This window comes from Dendropsophus ebraccatus, chromosome 5 (assembly GCF_027789765.1).
Source record: "Dendropsophus ebraccatus isolate aDenEbr1 chromosome 5, aDenEbr1.pat, whole genome shotgun sequence".
In the NCBI taxonomy this organism is placed as follows: Eukaryota; Metazoa; Chordata; class Amphibia; order Anura; family Hylidae; genus Dendropsophus; species Dendropsophus ebraccatus.
This window is the reverse complement of record NC_091458.1, coordinates 31,983,315-32,000,149: the sequence shown is the minus strand read 5'-3', so window position 1 is coordinate 32,000,149 and position 16,835 is coordinate 31,983,315. Positions and strand designations below refer to the sequence as shown.

Genomic DNA, 16,835 nt, shown 5'->3' with positions numbered 1-16,835 from the left:
AGCAGCGGCTGACCAGGCATGCTGGGGGTTGTAGTTGCAATGCAGCGGCTGACCAGGCATGCTGGGGGTTGTAGTTGCACAGCAGCAGCAGACAGCACATCTAATTTTAATTTGTAAGTTAAGTGTGCTGTTTGTCTGCCGGTGCATCCCCGCCCCAGCTAGCCGGGAGTGATGTGCCCTGTGCCAGCCACACAGGTCGCACCCCTCAAGGCCAGCCCTGAGTCAAAGATATGTTCCATAGTTTTTGTTAGTGGGGGGGGGGCCCAGACAATTTGGCTGTATGGGGCCCCGAAAATCCTGATGGCGGCCCTGGTGTAAGCGGTGCATGAATGGTCTTGTTTGACAGAGACAAGTTGGCAAAGTTTCTATTTTATTATAGTGATGAGTGGATATTTTACTTTTATGCAAGCAGCAATATTATTTCTATTATGCCACAACAGCTGTAGTGCAGTAGTCAGGAGCACAACTCAGTAATATCCATATGTAAATTAATGTATCACAGTCTGGGGCTGTTAAACAACTACAACTCCTATCATGCCCTGATATTTTTGTCATTATGGGAGCAGTAATTATGCTTTTAGTGGTTATGGTACATTAAGGCTGTTTTATTGTATTAGATGATAATTTGCTTTACTGAGACAGCATTAGATCATGAAGAATGAAGGAAACCCTCCTCTACTGCCCATAGTTGGCAGGCTGTGAGGGCAGATTACATCACTTCCTCCTCTACTGCCCATAGTTGGCAGGCTGTGAGGGCAGATTACATCACTTCCTCCTCTACTGCCCATAGCTGGCAGGCTGTGAGGGCAGATTACATCACTTCCTCCTCTACTGCCCATAGTTGGCAGGCTGTGAGGGCAGATTACATCACTTCCTCCTCTACTGCCCATAGTTGGCAGGCTGTGAGGGCAGATGACATCACTTCCTATACAAACCCACAGAGTTTACAAGAACTATAAATAAGGTGAGGAGAGGCATGGGGCTTATTGTTGTCAAGGCAAAAGATTGAAAAAATAAAAAAGGTTCTATTAGGGATTACAGACACTGCCCATGCATGCCTGCATGTACTTTGTTAAGACACTTGATGACAGGTACGCTTTAGGCTTAATTGGTTAAACCCCAGAACCACTGGGAATCTAAAGTAAATTACCTTACGTTCTGTTGACTTCAAAAATCTTTCTCTCTAATAAAAATATACAGATATATAAATCATTGCATTATAGGCATATATGCAATAGATCAGTGTAATTTCTTTTTGGAGACAACACAGTAAATCCATAGAAGTTGACTAATTTATTGTAATTTGGCTAACAAGGCAAATTGCAGTAGAACATAAGTAATGAGTATTTTCTCCAAAAGCTGATTTTCAGCTTCAGGTTATGTTCTCAGTACGTAAAAAACATGGCCGTATTTCATAACACCGGCCATAGTTGCGCAAACAACAGCTGTTATTTCACAAATAACAGTCGTTGTTTGCGCAACTACGGACGGTGTTATGAAATACGGCCATGGTTTTTACGTAGTGTGAACCCAGCCTTAGGGTGCGTTCACACATAACAAATTCGAAGATTTCAAGCAAATCCTCTGAGAGACTCTGTATCATTTTAGCTCAGTGAGCAGGCACCCGGAGACTCGAGCAGGAGTGTGGCCAGATAAGCATTTGCTGCTAAGTTGCCATGCCGGTAAAAATAATAAACAGTAAATGCTTACCCAGCCATGCTCCTGCTCAGGTCCCCAGGTCCCTGCACACTGATGGTGCACTCAGCCAATCACTGAGCTGTCCTGCCCCAGCACAGATATTTGTATGAGGCCCTATTATACCTCCTTGTTACATAAGTATTCACAAAGAGCCTGTGCGGTGTCCCACCACGGGTGTTACTAGTCTGAACACCTTTCGCAAAAGCCTGTAATTCAAAGTGAAGTGGTAATGAAGTCATGTATAAGTTTTGCAACTAGATGTCAGTAGTATGTGTATTCATGTATGTATATTGCACGGCTGTAGTGAACTAAGGGTTATTGTTTTGCTTATGATCTACACACCAATGAGAGCTGCTTTACTCTTCCACCTATCTCTATCCTTTTTTCTTGCACTCTTTTCTCCACCACTCACGGGAGCTGTTAGACACCCTGTAGGAAGTTGTCACATGGGGAGAGGAAGTGTAGATCCACACTTAGTCATTCCAAGTCAAGTTTCTGTAGAGAGAGGACGCAAGACTGGACAGCCCCTGCTGTAGTCAAGCTGGGCCCTGGCTCTGCCAGTTCCCCTGTCAAGGACAAGTAGTCATTCCAGCGTAGTCTAGTCTGGATTGTGGTGGTAGACAGACGCTTATGGAAGACACAGAGACTTTCCTTCTTTAAAGCAATACTTTTACCTCTAATGCAGTGCTAAACACCAACAGAGAGGACAAGTCAGGGATCACCCAAACCCACGCCGTGAACAACACAGTGCAGGACAGTATCCTACAGGCTAGAGGAATTGATCAGGATAGAGCAAAGCAGCTAAGAGCCTACTTACTCTATCTTGCAATGCAGGTGAAACCAGGTAACTTTGGACACCTTGCACAACTCAGGTAACTAGGACTGGGGCTTGTGTCACCCTAGTAGGACGGGTCCACCCAACACTGTAGTGCGACAGGTGGTTACAGCGTGACACACGTCGAAACATGGTCACAGGTATTCTTCTTTCAAGTATTCTTCTACTTCTTCTAAACTTCCGGCAGAGCACAGTACTACATTGGGTTGGGACTCTCAAGACAAACTCCTCTTCACTACTCTGAACTCTCACGAACTATTCTTCTCCACTCCCTTGAACTCATTCTATTCTTCTCAGCACGCAACCAAGTCAGCACTGCCACTCTACGTTCCCTACCTCTACAGTTCTCGGTGCAGATCTAGTCATGTCAAGTCCAAAGTGATTGTCTACTTGTATGCCAACGTATTAGTCAGTAAAGGAAGAGTTTATTTATTTTACCGGGACTCAGTGGTTATTGTACTAGCACATACACAGCAGCGTCCGTACAACGGCCTTGGGTCATCTCCCTTTTCTGTGGGCGGCGGTACTGACAGTCTGGGTGGGTCATAACTCCACTCCGGGCCACCGTGATAAGCGCCCAAGGGACCCATCACAACCCAGCAGGTCACCAACCATTGGGGACAAGTATAGCCAGTAACAAAAAAAAAACTAAAAGCAGGTGTGCTTCATACCTGTGTGCTGATTCAGCACTGGTGTCACAACGCTATACTATCTGGCTGAGCTATACTCCACCGACCAACCACCATTGTAGTGGAGTCCCACTCTACCATCTAGCAAGTGACCGGTCGCAGCTGCTACAACACTACCAGAGCAGTGCACGCCACACATGCTCCATCAAATGTTGTACAGTGCACAATACCACAACCCATACAGTAGGGAACCACTGACATCAGACCTACAAAATATCATTCTTTTAGTCTACAGTACTCACCCCCAATATTAAAGGGCTCCAAAGTCATTAAACAATGTATCACTCTGATTTGTCTTTACTGATTAGAGATCCTGGAACATTTTTCTATATATTCTGTTTTTATTTTCTGGAACATTTTTGTTTTCTTTTTCTAATTTCAGCCTACAAATATTATTTTTCCTGTTGTGTCATTTTATGATGAAATGAAGTCTTTGAAAACTACTATTGGTCCTGCAAAATCAGCCCTCATATGGCTGTATATGAAAAAATAAGAGTTACCACTCTTAGAAGGTAAAAAGTTACAAATGTGCCAAAAATATGGAAGAGGTGAATGTATTTTTATATATTTTCATACGGTGATAACCGTTGTCAATCGATGCCAGGCACACGTTACCAGGGAATACAAGACCATGGGATCCATCAAAAAAAGCATATGTGCAAATGACATGATGCTCCATGTTCAGAGGGCTGGGATACAGTCTAAGGCTATGTTCACACTATATAAAGAAAAAGAGGGAAGGTGCCTAAAACGTAACTTTTAATTATGATGATTAAAAAACACCACAAATTGTGTACCCATCACCTAGTTACAAATTTTAGCATAGTTGGTTGGATAGTCGCATATCCGGAGTGCGGACTCAACCAAAAATAGATATAAATGAACCATATAGAGGCTAGATAAGCCCCAAATATAATGCGTTAGCGTCGTATTCTCCCAATGCGTTTCTGCCACTAGTTATCGCGGCGTCATCAGGGGAGTATATCAGCGCCAATGCCACAGTGGTGGAGATTAGCGCTTGTAATTCAAAGTTCAAGCACACCCAAGAATAAGGGTCCGTAGCTATGTATAAGCTATACGCCTAAATACATGCAGGGTATGCAAAAAACGGGCTAAACAGTGTGCATAAGGTCATGCTTTGCCGCTCAGCGGCTACTCACTGGCCCTTGTCTAAGACCAAACGGGGTGCGGTACACAGGAAGCACTGCAATAAAAACAACATACAATTACACCTCTGAGTCTAAGGTGATTGTTATGTAGGAAGAAAACATCCCTGGTGGGTTACTCACTGTGTGCTCCCGGACCCAAGAGGGACTGCACTTAGTAGCTGCAATGGCAGCACTACAGCAAAAATCTAGGGTGTGAAAACATAACCATTCAATAATGATGCTCACAGCCCTGGAGTGTGCTAGGGGGAGTGGCGACTCCGAAGTCGGCTACGGAAGGAGAGAAATTCTGGGGTCAGGATACATCGATGAGAACTACGGGGCAAGAAAAATGTAGTATTCAACAAACTCTGCATCACATGGCAACGGGTCTATTCTTGCCCTGATAAGTGCTATTGTAAGCCCTATTCCTAGGTGGGGTGGCCGCCCTAAAAAGGGCGGTCCCACTCTGGAACCTAGACTAAATCAACCCTATTGTGCCACCTATCTATCTGATGGACATAGCTTATTGGTCTACTAAGACCCTCCCTGTCTACCTAAACAAGCCATCAGAGATCTAACCAGCCAAGGGAGGTATAGATAATGAGGTGAGGCTGGAGTAGACGGGTGAAATAGGTGTTTAGTAGGTATAGGGAGGGGGAAGAGGGGGGAAAAGGGGGGGGGGAAAGAATCTAGATAAAGCAGGAGTAATTCTGATGTTCATTAATACCTTCTGGTGCAATCGTGTGTAGGATATAAATCCATCTGCATTCTTTTTGCAGGAGAACCCTGTCCATATCCCCTCCCCGTGCCGACCTCTGCAATAACTCCACCCCTATGAACGTGAGTTGTCCCGTGCTCCCTGCTTGACATGAATTCACATGTTGGGCCAGTGGGGTATCTCTATGGTTACGAATGTCCCCCAAGTGTTCCAGCACCCTCTTTCGTAGTTCCCTGAGAGTTTTGCCTACATATTGGGCTGTGCATGGACAGGTCACCAAATAAATAACCCCTTTGGAGCTACAATTTATGAACTGTTTGATCTTACATGTCTGATTAGTTCTGTTGCTGCTAAATGTGGTTGTTTTCATGACGTTTGCACATGCCTTACAGTGCCCACATTTGTAGCAACCTATAGTGCTCCTGGCATTCAACCAGGTACGTGACTGTGGTTCCGGTGATAGGTGACTATGTGAATTCATGTCAAGCAGGGAGCACGGGACAACTCACGTTCATAGGGGTGGAGTTATTGCAGAGGTCGGCACGGGGAGGGGATATGGACAGGGTTCTCCTGCAAAAAGAATGCAGATGGATTTATATCCTACACACGATTGCACCAGAAGGTATTAATGAACATCAGAATTACTCCTGCTTTATCTAGATTCTTCCCCCCCCCCCTTTTCCCCCCTCTTCCCCCTCCCTATACCTACTAAACACCTATTTCACCCGTCTACTCCAGCCTCGCCTCATTATCTATACCTCCCTTGGCTGGTTAGATCTCTGATGGCTTGTTTAGGTAGACAGGGAGGGTCTTAGTAGACCAATAAGCTAGGTCCATCAGATAGATAGGTGGCACAATAGGGTTGATTTAGTCTAGGTTCCAGAGTGGGACCGCCCTTTTTAGGGCGGCCACCCCACCTAGGAATAGGGCTTACAATAGCACTTATCAGGGCAAGAATAGACCCGTTGCCATGTGATGCAGAGTTTGTTGAATACTACATTTTTCTTGCCCCGTAGTTCTCATCGATGTATCCTGACCCCAGAATTTCTCTCCTCCCGTAGCCGACTTCGGAGTCGCCACTCCCCCTTTCCCCCCCCCCCCTCCCCCCCCCTTCCGCCTTTTCCCCCTCCCCCCCCCCTCCCTTCCCCCCCCCCCCACTCCGTCTCCCTCGCTTTCCTAATTTCCACATAAACATAGATAGATACCAAGTTCTAGCTGTATTAGTCACACTAGACATCTATCCCAATGTTATGGATGGAATTACACTATTAAGTACTCTCCTTTGCCTCTCTAACAATATCTAGGCCCAGGAAATGCCTCTCTAACATACCAGTGATACATTTACATAGCCAGTTAACATGGTGCTGCGCATGGTTCCAATGAACCTGACGCAGCACAGCACCTGGTTCAGGACCTGGACAGCGGCGCCCCACCGCTCACCTGACACTCCTGCTGAGCATTACGTAGGACCTGCCAGGGAGGGGGCGTCCCGCATCGAGCGTGTGGCCGTTGAGTCACGTGACCGAGCGTAGGCGTTCCCTCACCATAGCGGGATGGATTGCTCCCCGCCCAAACAGTGACGCGTCCTAGTCACATGACGCGGGGGGCGTTCCCATCTGGAGGCGCGCGCTTCTGACGCAATGGTGTGGGCCGGACGCGGCATTTAAAGTCAGCGCCGGCGTGCTCAGTCAGTTCGCTGCCAAAGCAGACGCTGACTTATCTCTGTATCCGGAGACCGTGCTGGGGAAACAGTGAGTAGAGACTGTACTAGAGGTGATAGCACACTCCAGGGCTGTGAGCATCATTATTGAATGGTTATGTTTTCACACCCTAGATTTTTGCTGTAGTGCTGCCATTGCAGCCACTAAGTGCAGTCCCTCTTGGGTCCGGGAGCACACAGTGAGTAACCCACCAGGGATGTTTTCTTCCTACATAACAATCACCTTAGACTCAGAGGTGTAATTGTATGTTGTTTTTATTGCAGTGCTTCCTGTGTACCGCACCCCGTTTGGTCTTAGACAAGGGCCAGTGAGTAGCCGCTGAGCGGCAAAGTATGACCTTATGCACACTGTTTAGCCCGTTTTTTGCATACCCTGCATGTATTTAGGCGTATAGCTTATACATAGCTACGGACCCTTATTCTTGGGTGTGCTTGAACTTTGAATTACAAGCGCTAATCTCCACCACTGTGGCATTGGCGCTGATATACTCCCCTGATGACGCCGCGATAACTAGTGGCAGAAACGCGTTGGGAGAATACGATGCTAACGCATTATATTTGGGGCTTATCTAGCCTCTATATGGTTCATTTATATCTATTTTTGGTTGAGTCCGCACTCCGGATATGCGACTATCCAACCAACTATGCTAAAATTTGTAACTAGGTGATGGGTACACAATTTGTGGTGTTTTTTAATCATCATAATTAAAAGTTACGTTTTAGGCACATTCCCTCTTTTTCTTTATATATTTAATGCAGGGACATTGACTAAGGGACAGACACCCGACTTGTTAAGAAGCTTATATGTTCACACTATGTAAGAGACCGGCGGTTCCTTGACCCGGCCGGGTCACGGAACGGCCGATCTTTGCAAAGATCATCCTGGCCGGTACTTCAGTACTTTATGGCCGCAGTGTTCTGATGCAGGCACATCAGTGCGCGCCTGCATCAGAACTCCCCACAGCACAGCCAGAGCCGCTCGCTTCATTGTGTGAACTGACAGGGTTTCCTACGGCCGCAATTCACTGAATTGCGGCTGCAGAAAACTGACATGTCAGTTTTTTACGGCACCGTACGGGATCCCGGCCGGAGCGTATACGATGTATATTTGCTCCGGCCGGGATCCCATAGCAGAATAGGCTTTGTTCCACTCCGCACTCTTACAAGTGTGAACATAGCCTTACATTTTTGCTGAGCTGCTGAATAGAACAGTAATCATCTAATTTCCTGTATTCCAGGCAAATGAAATGTGTGATATACAAAAATAATTATTATCATAAACTAGTTATTTCGTCCAGAGGAATTGAAGAAAATACAATGACATCAACACTAGACATTTTCATTTCAACCTAGGCCTTAGAGGTCACAGTCAAAACATATTACATACTATTATTATAATCCAGCAGTATATACTGCAGGTAAAATAAAAAAAACTATGGAGATCACCATCAGAATATGTATAGGAACTGTATAAACATCTTTTGACTCCTTTTAACACCTTCAGGACCAGATAAATTTTATTTTTGCGTCTTTTTTTTTTTTTTTAAGGGTCTGTCCACACGTACCGACTCACAGCGTAAATCTTGCTGAACGACCGCTGCGAGTATGTAATTCTGCCGCCCCCTTAACCCCTTCTGCTGCCGCCCGTCTCCCGCTCCGCTGTGTCTGTATACATTACCTGTCTCCTGCACGAGGTCCCGGCATCCTGCTCTCATGCCCAGCCAATCAGTGCGTTACCCAGCCTCAGCCACTGATTGGCTGGGCGGGAGAGCAGGACGCCGGGACCCCGTGCAGGAGACAGGTAATGTATACAGACACAGTGGAGCGGGAGCCGGGCGGCAGCAGAAAGGGTTAAGGGGGCATCAGAATTACATACTCGCAGCGGTCGTTCAGACCACAGCGAGTATGTAGTGACAGGGAACTGCCAGGACCTGACAGACTCGCAGCGAGATTTACGCTGCGAGTCTGTACGCATGAACAGACCCTTAAACTGTTTTATTGGGTTTTCACATTTTAGAAATCACATAACATGGTGGTGAAACATTCCACCTCCAAGGTAAATATAGGGGCATAATTTGAGTCATATTGACTGGTGGGACAAGAGGTTTAGCTGTACAACAGTGCATGCCTATATTCAGGTAACTTTTTTTTTTACATTCTAAGAGCCACTACTCTCCATCTACAGTGTCCTATAAGGGCCTTCTTATTGTGGTACCTGTTGTACATTCCAGGGGCGGACACAGACTGCATAGGGCAAAAAAATGTGTCCGGGCCCCCTATAACCAAATTACGCCACCAAACTCCTCCCTCAACCAGGCACATATAAACTATGCAAAATAAGTGCACATACTGAGGATTACATCCAGCATACAGAAAGGGAGAGGTGGTACTGTGCACTGTATGTATATACACTGAGGGTTACATCCAGCATACAGGACAGAAGAAGAGGTACTGTGCACTGTATATACAGTATATACTGGCAAGTTCCCCTATGCCCAAGTCATGGGCCTTGGATATTTCTGCCTTGGTCTGTGCTCTTTCTCTCTGCCCCCCTCCTCTCTCTTGTGTATCAATACAGGTGCCTATTCTGAAGGAAAGCTGGGTCCTAATTGGCCTGCAGCTGTGATGACATCACTGTTTCCAAGTGTTTTGGTCTCTGGGCAGATGTTCTGGTTACCGGGGCAGATGTTTACAACAGCTGTGATTGGATGGAGTGGCCTGAGCGGGAAAAGGAGCTGGCTATTTATACCGGTGTTCTCTGACTGGAGCTCAGTCAGCCTGTGGAACACTAAAGAAGCGCCCCCCCCCTCCCTTAGTCTAAGGGACCTATTCCACCGGACGATTATCGTTAAATCGTTCGAATCTAAACGATAATCGTTAGTTTGAATAGCATTTATCGACTAACGACCGAACGAGAATCGTTGATAGTTTAATAAGACCTGGACCTATTTTTATCGTTGCTTGTTCGCAAATCGTTCGCATTGAATAAGAAGTCGTTCGGTCGTTCGCAGTAGTGACGAACGCAATAGCGACGACAAGGTGACCGCAAGAACGAACATAAGTAACGATTATCTTTTGATGTAAATGGGTGAACGATTTTACTTTCGTAACAGCGGTCGTTTATCGTTAACCATTATGCGAACAATAATCGTCCGGTGGAATAGGGCCCTTAAAGTCCTTATGTCACAATGTTTTATTAGAGGGGTCATGGTCACAGAGACATGCTCTATGGACTGGCTCTTTAAGAAATTTTCAGGAAATGTTGTTTGAAAATTTATTCAGTTTGAAAAGATTTATGGTTGATATATTTAAAGAGTCACTGTCGTATTTTTTTTTTTTTGCAGAAATCAATAGTCCAGGCGATTTTAAGAAACTTTGTAATTGGGTTTATTAGCCAAATCTGCCATTATCTGCATGTAAAAAGCCTTTTCCCAGGTCCCCCCCTCCTTCCTCTTTTTCATCCACTCTGAAAAATCTGAAAACTGTGACTTGTTGCAGGAGACGTCCCCTGTCTGTTCTAGGGAGAGGGGAGGGGGGAGGAGGAAGGAGGGAGTTAGCCGGCAGCAGAAAGCAGATAACAGAGGATTACAGGCACGGAGCTGGGTGACAGCTGTAATCCGAGCTCAGACAGGTCACTGGTGATGGTCCCAAGAGATATCAGGTGAGGGATTTGTAGATTAACTCTTTGTTGTCCTGTTTTGGTCTTTTCTTTAGCTCTCTCCATAGGAGAACAATGAAGACAGGGGGGAGAGCTTCAAACTGCTTTTTCATGATAAAAATGCATTTTTCGGATAATAAACCCAATTACAAAGTTTCTTAAAATCGCCTGGACTATTGATTTCTGCAAAAAAAAAAATTCACGACAGTGACACTTTAATAATTAGGAAAGCCTTAATAATACATTGTGGCTAGTTACTACCAACAAGTTGTCTGTGTGTATTTATTATGGTTATGTTAATGGAAATAAGCCTTCTGATTTCATGTACACTGCATCCGTGATCCTTATGAGCGCTCATCATGTAGTAAATTGTAACAGAAATATATTAAATATGTGAACAGATATGTATACATACCAGAGAGGCACTGTAGCTAAATTGCGGGAACATTGGTCCAGCTGGCAAATCGCAATTTGGAGGAGGAGAACCACCAGGAAACCTGTGTACAAGCTGTGCAAAAAAAATAATATCTATGATTTATAAATCATCAGAAATGCGAAGCCCATGGGTACTGTCAACTGTACGTCTATGCAGATACAATCACTGGGTTGTCTGCCTTCAGCAAATATATATGTAGTTTAGCAGTTCACTAAAACGTGGGAACTTATACAGTAATGAAACTTGTGAGGCCTGGCTGTCATTCAATCTGTGAGCGGCACATGTTAATGATGATGCTACGGACTCACCGCATCCTAACAAACTTCTCAGAACTAACCTTATACATTGCTGCTTTGAGGAACGATTTTAATTTTATTCCAGTAGTGATCAGTCTACAGGTGAAAGCAAAATAAGGCGATTCTCTCTCTGCCCATCTCTGATGTGTACTCCATTGCTTATTTAGTAATGCCCTGGAGAAGCACTGTAATGACTTATTATTTTGGGCGTGTTCTGTTACATGTGAGGGTGGACTAACCAGTAACCATTTAGGCTATGTTCACACTACATAGGTTTCGTAATAATCACAGCCATTGTAACAATTACTTGTGATTACTACGGAACTTACGTAGTGCTACCTTCTAAGGAATCCCGGCCGGAGTGCATACACATAGTATACACACCAGCTGGGATCCCTAGCGGCGCAGCAAGAAACTGACATGTCAGTTTTCTGTGGCCGCTATTCACTGTCAGTGCACACAATGCAACCGCATCCGAATTTAGCAGCAGTGAAGATCATCTGAAGTACAGGCCGGGATGATCTTCTCTGACACCGGCCGTTCCATGAATACGCCGGGTCACGGAATGGCCGGTGTCTTACTATGTGGGAACATGGTTTTATATTGTATTGATGGAACTTCCATAATACTTTTTAATTAGTTTTTTTCCCCCTGTGTATTCATTGAAAGCATCTATGGGGCCCATTAATCCCACATACTATACACCACATGTCCCTTTCTCGTGTTAGAGAGGAATGTGCTAGCATACATTTTTTTTTACTGTATGGAACAGTTAAGGCATCCAGGCTATCCAATACAGAGGCAATCTGTAAAAAAATGTATGCTGTGGATTATAATTCATTGTATACCCACACAGCGATATACCTGTATGTCAGAGGCTTTAACGTATACTCTAGAACAATGGTTTTTTTACATACTTCTGACATACACTACAAACACGATGCAGCACTGTGTATCAATTGTCTTCAGGAACACTTTGCAATTTTACTTGCATTATATCACGAAAGTATACATACTGGAGAACCCGGGGACATTACTCCTGACATTGTTTCTGTCCGCTGTTGTGAATAAATGCCTTCCATTTCTGCGGCCCTGCAGATCCTTGCTGATTCAAAATGTCTTGTTCTTCTACTTGTTCCTCCACTTGGGGCTTCCTTATCCTTAAGTATTTCACACACACTGTCCACAGGCTACACAAAAAACACAATAATCCAATTTATAATCAATTACTCTCATGTTTGATGCATTGTATGTATGGATTTTCAGGATAAGAAAAAGCGCCTTCCCTCACACCTGTGTAGTCGTACATTCCCATCACGCCGCACATGCAGTACAGCTAGTCTGTTCTGTGCTGTACTGCACATGTGCAGTGTGATGAGAACGTAGGTGCAAAGAAAGAGCCCTGTAGTGGGACATACAGAAGCTGTTAGGGGACATTGTGCAGCCTGCACTCAGCTGTGAAGCATGAGTCTATGGGACAGCTCCTCAATCACATTGTATTCTAGTCTGTTAAGGTGTGCTGTAGATCTGGTACTAACACTTCTGCCTAAAACCAGCTTACCAATACATACATACAAGTAGGAGATTCGTAGTCAAACATCTCTTTGAGATATGTAGTATCTCCATAGGGATTGTCATCATACGTGATACACACACGCTTGGTCAAGTTGTTGTACAGGACTTAGTAAATTATTACAGCAGAACTAATGATAGAAAAATGGTAACTAATCCTCTAGAGTACTTGCTTCAATGAATAAACAGTTTTAATCAACACCATAAGAGTGTATATATATATATATATATATATATATATACACACACACACAAACATACACATATAAAAATGTTGTAACCAATGTAGTTAAAAGATTATTAAAAAGCCCATAATTAAAAGATCATGAATTGTTGGAGCCACTAGGTATATACCTGTGTTGAACTTAGAAGATAAGCATATATTCACACGATGCGTTAATGTTCCACAATGTTTGTTAGAGGTGATATAGCAATGGTGAAATTTGGAGGTATGGATAGCTCCTTAACCCCTTAGCGACCCATGACGTATCTGATACGTCATGGTGCCGCTCGGGGTGTTCAGAGCGGGGTCCCGCCGGGACCCTGCTCTGAACGGCGCTGATCCCTGCTGACACGTGCAGCCGGTCCCGCGCCGGCTAATTAAGCCTCTAAGTGCAGCTGTCAAACCTGAAGCATATCAGCACATTTTTCAGAACATCATTCTGGGGACCCAAAACAACTATCATATACAGCATTATTAAGTGTTAAGCGAAACTGGAGAGGGGGGGATTTTATTGCACAAATGTCGAGGGCAGAATCACGTAAAATATACGAATTTGAGTCCCTGCAACCAAAGGAACTGAACTCAGAATTGGAAATTTTTGGTTTTCTGTAACGGGGGGAGCGTCTGGTTCCCACGGGCATAGCCAGCAGGCTGTTTAATTACCAGCGTGACTATGACCCCTGCGATCCACACCCTCCCTCCACATATACTATCATACGTTCAGATATCATATTTTTATATTTTTATGTGTTTAAAATTTATCAAAAATACAGATATGTAATATTCCTATTTTTTAAGTACAATATCTCATCTCTATATACTGTTGTTATCATGTACTGTATAATACTGGTTTCAGATTTCATGTATAAATAATCATATTTATCTATTGTCTATATTTTACATTGTTTATAATTATCTATAGCTCATCTCTCCTGTCTATCTACGAAAAAATGTCACATTAGATTTGTATCTAGATAAGTTTAAAACATATTGTCATAAACATCAGTTCACATTACATTACTATAATACTGCGTTTTTCCCTAAAATATGCATTTTTTCTACATTTTTACATTATATATGTTGTTTATTGGATGATATCCAGATACATTATATCTGAGATTTAAATTATCCACATATATAACTTTTCTGGACTCTGGAGGATATGGATGGACATAAAACCCTAATGGGTCACTCCGTGTTTTACAAGAATCCATCAAGTCCAACCCTGAGATTTTGACTCGATTATCTGAAATACTATAAAAGAGCAACATTGCACTACATATACCAGCTACTGAGGAAGAGGCCCTGGTTTTGCCTTGAAACGCGTTTAGCTAACTAACAAATCACTACAAGTCAACTTGTTACATTTATATCTGATGTCGCAAGCCTGACAAGCACTTACAACAAGAACGGCACGGATGATTGACAGGCCGATTCCCGCGAAACAACAAACCTGTTAGCGCCACTCTGCATACTCCAGCTCAACCCACAGCAGCTAAACAGGAGTGAAGACGCTGCACGCTGATCCGGCAGCCATACATCTAAAGCCGATACAGCTCTATCCGATAGCAGCGGTCTCCAATGCGGAGCGGAGGATCCTCCGGCGCACTACAAGCCACACAGTATCCACGATACGGCTGAAATAACATCGATCCGGTGAGAGGCGTACCACGCCAACCCTTTTTTCAGCAATATTGCACTTTTAAGGAGCTATCGATACCTCCAAATTTCACCATTGCTATATCACCTCTAACAGACATTGTGGAACATTAACGCATCGTGTGAATATATGCTTATCTTCTAAGTTCAACACAGGTATATACCTAGTGGCTCCAACAATTCATGATCTTTTAATTATGGGCTTTTTAATAATCTTTTAACTACATTGATTACAACATTTTTATATGTGTATGTTTGTGTATATATATATACACTCTTATGGTGTTGATTAAAACTGTTTATTCATTGAAGCAAGTACTCTAGAGGATTAGTTACCATTTTTCTTTTATATTTGTGATTAGTTTTTATCTCTTGGTACAGGATACACTATTGACCTCGAGTTCTTTCTAGTATAGAGAGCTCCACCATCTGCTATTTTATTTTAGAACTAATGATAGAATCTATCACAACTGGCCAGAAAATAAGTGAGTCTGAGTGTCTAGCAACATTTCACACATATATAGATATAAAATGTAGCGGAAGCAATTTTTTCACCACAGATGGTTGCACTGTGACATTACAATGACCCACATTTACAGTCCCACTCTGTTGCATCTTACACATTAATGTTTGCTTTATTTATATATAGTTCAGATTCTAAACATAATTTTACACCACAGACATATCTGCATATCCTTGTTTTGGCAAAAGTTTACTAAAAAAAGATCAGATTAATTTTTTTTTTATTCTATTTGGGTTCCCACATAGTGTCAGGCCAATTGTGGACAAAAAACATTTTTGCAGAGATTTATCAGTGAGATCGGGGCAGCTGATACTGCAACGGCGCAGTCATTTACTAATTTACACAGGGTCCATATGACATCACCTGGCAGGTGCAGAGAATGTTTTCCATTCAAGCAACTACAGTACCCCACAATTTGTACCAGAATTACGCCAGATTGGTAAGAAAAACTGACAAGGCCAAAATATTGCATGGAAACAAGAAAAGAAGTTTGTCTTCTGGATTTCCCAACTCCCCAAGATATTTATAATATATTTTTCTCCCAAATACTGTTGTTTTTCACCATGAGATTTTTCATTAACGTATATGAGATCATGGGAGCCAATCTGTTGTCAGTGCAGCCAGAAGCCTCTGCTAGACCTAACAAGGCTGGCTAATGCTACGTTTACACGAAACGATAATTCGCCCCATTGTACGATTAACGATGTCAGAGTAACAATCTTTTTTTCATAACGATCAGCGTTTAGACAGTACGCTATATACGGAAAATTCACTTTGGTTAAATCGGCGAACGACTGTTCACACGGAACAATCTGCAAATTTTTTGCGAACGATCAACAACGATTTGAGAAGTTGTTGAAAGATCAAAATGAACTATTTCTCGCTCGTCATTTGATCGTTCGCTGCGTTTACACATACGATTATCGTTCGAATTTGATCGTTATCGTGCGAATTCGCACGATAATCGTTCCATGTAAACGCAGCATAACTAAGACTCATTCAGCCTGCCAACAGCAGGCTGAAGCAATAAAGTACTGAGATAATGGATCAATGCAGTACATAGGTATTTCATTGATCTCTATTAACAATACAGTTATTGCTTAGAGATGTCCCCTTGGGGACTATACAAGGGTTTTGTTTTTGTTTGTTTTTTAAATATAAATAAATACATCCCATAATAAAAGTTTAAAGGAGTATACCACCCAAGAGCTAAAAATGAAATGCTTCCAAACCTAGCTACATGTTTTTCTAAAAGCTGATCTATATCCAAGATGGCGCCGATAAAGAAACTAAATTTCCCAGCATGTATTGCACCTCAGAGACAACTGCCAAGTATCTGCCTCATCTTGTAGTATCTGCCCATCGCTGGCTCAATCTGCTTCCGTTTTAGGCCACGTTCACACTTTGTAAGACAGCGGACGTTCTGTGACATGTTGTATGCTATGGCAGCATGGGGTACTATGAGTTCTTTGAGATTTTGAGGAAATTGGGGAGAGAGGGTGCCATGGGTCAGGTCCCAAAGTAACAAATACTTTACTTATCACATGGAAATAATGCAGAATTATTATATAGTTCAACCGAAAGAGCAAAGGGTCAGATTTTGAAAATTTTCTGTCACCTGTGATTACATTTGAGACGTTTACCTCTGTTCGGGAGGTCC

The 16,835-nt window shown here is 43.3% G+C and overlaps 2 protein-coding genes across 16 annotated transcripts in view; both read right to left on the bottom strand.

The window, feature by feature from the left end:
• LOC138792406 (protein mono-ADP-ribosyltransferase PARP4-like) overlaps positions 1–12,431 on the bottom strand; it is a 41,690-nt gene extending 29,259 nt beyond the window's left edge. The window contains exons 1-3 of one of the 3 annotated variants that reach the window (XM_069969795.1): positions 12,215–12,431; positions 10,882–10,974; positions 1,151–1,183 (exon numbers count right to left, since the gene is read on the bottom strand). In XM_069969795.1, the coding sequence (XP_069825896.1) occupies positions 1,151–1,183; positions 10,882–10,974; positions 12,215–12,280 (192 nt within the window). In that variant the 5' untranslated portion in view covers positions 12,281–12,431. The remainder of the gene's footprint in view (positions 1–1,150; positions 1,184–10,881; positions 10,975–12,214) is intronic. The other 2 variants (XM_069969792.1, XM_069969793.1) reach the window with 2 other exon arrangements.
• Positions 1–16,835, bottom strand: part of LOC138792403 (protein mono-ADP-ribosyltransferase PARP4-like) — a 226,246-nt gene that overhangs the window by 121,658 nt on the left and 87,753 nt on the right. The window lies entirely within an intron of this gene.